The sequence below is a fragment of the Maylandia zebra genome, linkage group LG2, assembly GCF_041146795.1.
Source record: "Maylandia zebra isolate NMK-2024a linkage group LG2, Mzebra_GT3a, whole genome shotgun sequence".
NCBI lineage: Eukaryota > Metazoa > Chordata > Actinopteri > Cichliformes > Cichlidae > Maylandia > Maylandia zebra.
Genome location: NC_135168.1, coordinates 44916582 through 44920579, shown reverse-complemented (window position 1 = coordinate 44920579; position 3998 = coordinate 44916582). Strand labels below are relative to the sequence as shown.

The window sequence follows — 3998 nt, the reverse complement described above, 5'->3', positions numbered from 1 at the left end:
CTCTCCCTCTCTCTGAACATTAATGCGTCAGCTCTGCATCGCAGGGCTCAAGAGTCCGAACCCGATATAGTGCCAACTCCCTCCCAACTTTTCTGCTCTCTCACACACACCAAGCCTTCAGCATGTCATTGACTAACAGTAGCCTGAAGTGTTAGGCTGCTTGGCTATCATGCTCATGTGCCTATTTCTCCAGTGTCACTATAATATAGATGCACAAACTGAGGAGAATAGCGCCATTGATAAAAAATTAAAATCTTCCACACCCTCAGCCAACAAGTTTGACCCTTGTGAAACAGCCTTTAATACACAACAATCACATTCAAACCGAAGAACAAATATGAAAGAGTGGCATTGTGTACATACTGTTGCAGTCTCTCTCTCTCAACCCAACTCCCCACAGCTCAGCCCACAACTCCCTGGAATAGATCAACTGCAGAGTGCAGAAAACGTGTAAATATGCATGTATGTAAATCTCTCCTATACAGTGACGGCGATTTAATGTTTTGTTTTTTTTAATCCGAGGCCATGCATGGAGCAGTGGGAGAGCAGTCACTCAGCTGATCCAGCTTAGCCTCTCAGCCCCCCCCCCCCCCCCTCTCAGGCACACACATTCAGATCTTCCATCAGACAAAACCTGCTGACACAACATGTGGTGCAAAGCAGCACAAAGCAGTTTGTATATCTTCAAAACATTCTGCTTTATTAAAGAACAACATCTGGTTTTTAATATAATTTTTTTTTCAAAGAGGTACATTCAGCTTGGAGGTTTAGAGTGTTGAAGCTGGAGACCCAAAAGGCTGGAGGTGGCAAGATGTCCCTGCTGTGCAGAACTGCTGCTGTGCCCACCTCCACCCCTCACAGACAGGGTCCGCAACCACAAAGCCTCTCGTGCTTATTTTTTTTTCTTCTTTTTTTAACATTTTGATTTTATAAAAAAAAGTGGCTGGAAAAAGGTTGCATTAAAAATACAATCCATTCTTTTTACTTTTAATTTAGACAGGCAAAATTAGATTTGAACACATTTTAAGCTTCGAAAATAGCATTTCTTTTTTCCATATATATGTAACTTAAAGGTTTATATCTGGTAACAAAGCAGGCAGCCCCTTCTGTGAATCATCTTACATCCAGTTATCTCTGGCACAGGTCTTTAGGTGACCAAACAAAACAAAAACAAAACAAAACCCCTGCTTTCCATATAAATCCTTAAAGTCCCTTAGGCCTAACAGCTGCATTTGCCATTGTGCAGATGATTTTTTTAAATTTTATTTTTACAGCTATTTAGGTTACAGTCAGGGAGATTTAATACACAGCATGTTTGAGCAGAGATCAGCGAAGCAGTAGTTAAAATCATCATAAAGACATATTCTATACAGATTGGCATCTAAACATAAATAATCAGTAACAATGATCGCTTTCAACTTCAACTTGCAGTTAAACCACCAGACAAAAAGTAGTGGCATTGGGTCCGAGGCTAATTTTTGGGATGCTGAATGTCTTCACAGAGGAGGGTCTGCCTGCCTTTGTGTAGATAAAATTGACTATTTAATGACACTGGCACAGTCTCACAACAGAGCTGTAGTAAAACAGGCCAACTAAAATGACACAAAGCAGAACACGCTCCACAATTTAAAACTGAAAGTAATAAAAAATATAACATTTGTGAGTCAAATTACATTTACTTAATAAATATGCAAAGTACACAATATACACTTGTGAAGAAAAGAAAGGGGGGGAAAAGAAACAAACCAAAGCATCATCAAAAGTGTCTGAAATCATGTAATTATGTTTAAATGGAATGTATGAAGCACTACACACAAGTTAAAGGAAGAAACAAGGGGCCGAACGGTCCACTCCAGAGAGTAGAGTCTCACAGTGGCATTAACTATTCCGATGAAGCTGGTTTTCTTTAATCCCCAACTTCAGCCTGACTGAGACAAAATAAGCAAACTTGTAAATGGCTAAGAATACAAATACCTCATTTAGGCTCTAGTACATGTGTGACATTATGTGTAAGGTGGTTACTGTTCGTGTAATGTTCTTCTCTGATATGTGCGTGTGTGCGCTCAGGCATATATTCATGTGCCTTGGTGACCATCTACACAATGCAGAAACCAGTTTCCTTAATAGTGCAGAAAATGTCTAACAGAACTACATCAGTAAGGTTTCAAGTAATCCTGGTTTACATTACACACAGGCATTTGTGGCTATTCTCACCCAGTGCATTTGCCCTACACTTGTGTCACACCCATACAACAAAACATCACTTTTAGGGCACGTGAGTGCGGACAGACTCTGATCGCATTGCGTTCATGTTTTTGGCTTCGAGCAGATGCTAACAATATATCTCTATACTACTGTACATATATTAACTTTCTCATTCAAATCTGACTCTCTTGAACTATCTCTGAGGTTGGAATATTGGAGGTGACGCTCCAAGCAATGTCTCATTGCCAGAATATCCTTAAAATCTCTAATGCATTTCTTAGCCTTACATAAACACACGCAGTTTTTGGACTGAGGGTTGATATGACCTCTGCTGACCCCTCATATCTTAGTATTCAATATAAATGGCATTACTAGATACAAATAAACATCTACAACCAGAAAACCACTTTAACAGTCGTTAAGCTGATCTGAGCTGGGCTGAAATCACATTCAGTAACTTTTCATCCCAAATGATTTGGATCCGTTGAGGAGTGTGTTTACTAAAATATTTGAAACAATTTAAAACTTAACAGTTGAAAAGTGTAATAACACTAAAGTAGAATAACCTCTGAAACTGTTGATAATATATTAAAAAAGCTTGTAGAATGCAGAGACTAAACGTTGGTGGAGTTGTGTTCTTTTGAGCCTTCTTTCATGCACATTTAGCATTCTTGAAGTGGATATTTCAGCTGCTTGTTAAAACAGCAGATGAATAGAGCTACTGACAAGGCAGCCATGTATGCATTCGCTTCTATAGTAAGGTACAAAAAAAAGAAAAAAAAAGAAAGAAAACTCATGCCTGGGGTCTAAGTAGATACTGTATAAAAGAATGTAGAGCACTGCTCTGTAAGCATGCATGAGAGGTGGCTGCTTTTTGAGGTTGGACAGCGAAGGACGGAGAAGGAGACACACAAGTCAAAAGACTTTTAAACCCTCTCAAAGGACCGAACGCGTTTCTTCTGATTTTTTTCCATCTCCTCCTTTCAGATGGCAGACGTTCTTCCTTGGTACGGGACCCTGAATGAGGTTGACGTGACTGTTATGAGTCCTCGATGCCTTTTAGTCGCGCTCCTTTAGATGCTTGTACGATAGTGGCATTACTGCTGCAATCTGAAAAGGATTGGGTGAGCAGATGTTACCTGATGTCTTCGTCATAAGTTCATACCAACAAGAGGACAAGGACGAGACACCTTGAAATCACACCCCAAATGAATAAGCAGTGATTAACAACATGAAGGTCACTACAATGCCACCGGTTTCCTCCACCAGATTAAAAAAGAAATTAATAAAGGAAATGATCCCGATTTGATCCAAGTCTACTGAATTTCTGAAGCTCAGCAGAGACACTAAGCAAATACAGAAGGTTAGTGCTGACTCTTTGTTTACCTTGATGTTTGTAGGAGGGATTCCAATGATGGCTACAGGGAAAGTAGAAATGTGAGTTAAACTCTGCAAGCTGTCATACAGTCTCTTTCTAAAATTGCGCAACCAGAGACGATGGTCAATAGTGACGGATATGTGCAACATTCAGTCCTTCATCCAGGGGGTGGACAAAAACTAAATGTAAACACCTAAGGATATTTAGCACAACATCACAACACAATGGCTGCTTTTCATTATTCGCGGTGTTTACATTTTTTTGTGTTTGGTATTTTTTTCGTCTACCCCCTGTCATGAAGTAGCATTTGGGCAGAGCTTATGCCAACATCACATCATGCACCGAGTCATGCAATGCACTCACATATAAAACAGTAAGCAGACAGCCACGACCAATTAGGGTTTGGATATACACA

General features: G+C 39.8%; 1 protein-coding gene across 8 annotated transcripts in view; it reads right to left on the bottom strand.

The window, feature by feature from the left end:
* Positions 1–673: 673 nt before the first annotated feature.
* The window catches only part of atp11c (ATPase phospholipid transporting 11C (ATP11C blood group)), a 41720-nt gene continuing 38395 nt past the window's right edge, over positions 674–3998 (bottom strand). For 4 of the 8 annotated variants that reach the window (XM_076875132.1, XM_076875134.1, XM_023154820.3 and 1 more), the window contains 2 exons: positions 3592–3623; positions 674–3315 (listed from right to left, as the gene is read on the bottom strand). Coding sequence is in view for 2 of the 8 variants with exons in the window: in XM_023154820.3 (XP_023010588.2) it covers positions 3303–3315; positions 3592–3623 (45 nt within the window). In the remaining 6 variants the exon portion in view is untranslated. The remainder of the gene's footprint in view (positions 3316–3591; positions 3624–3998) is intronic. The other 4 variants (XM_076875133.1, XM_076875139.1, XM_076875158.1 and 1 more) reach the window with 2 other exon arrangements.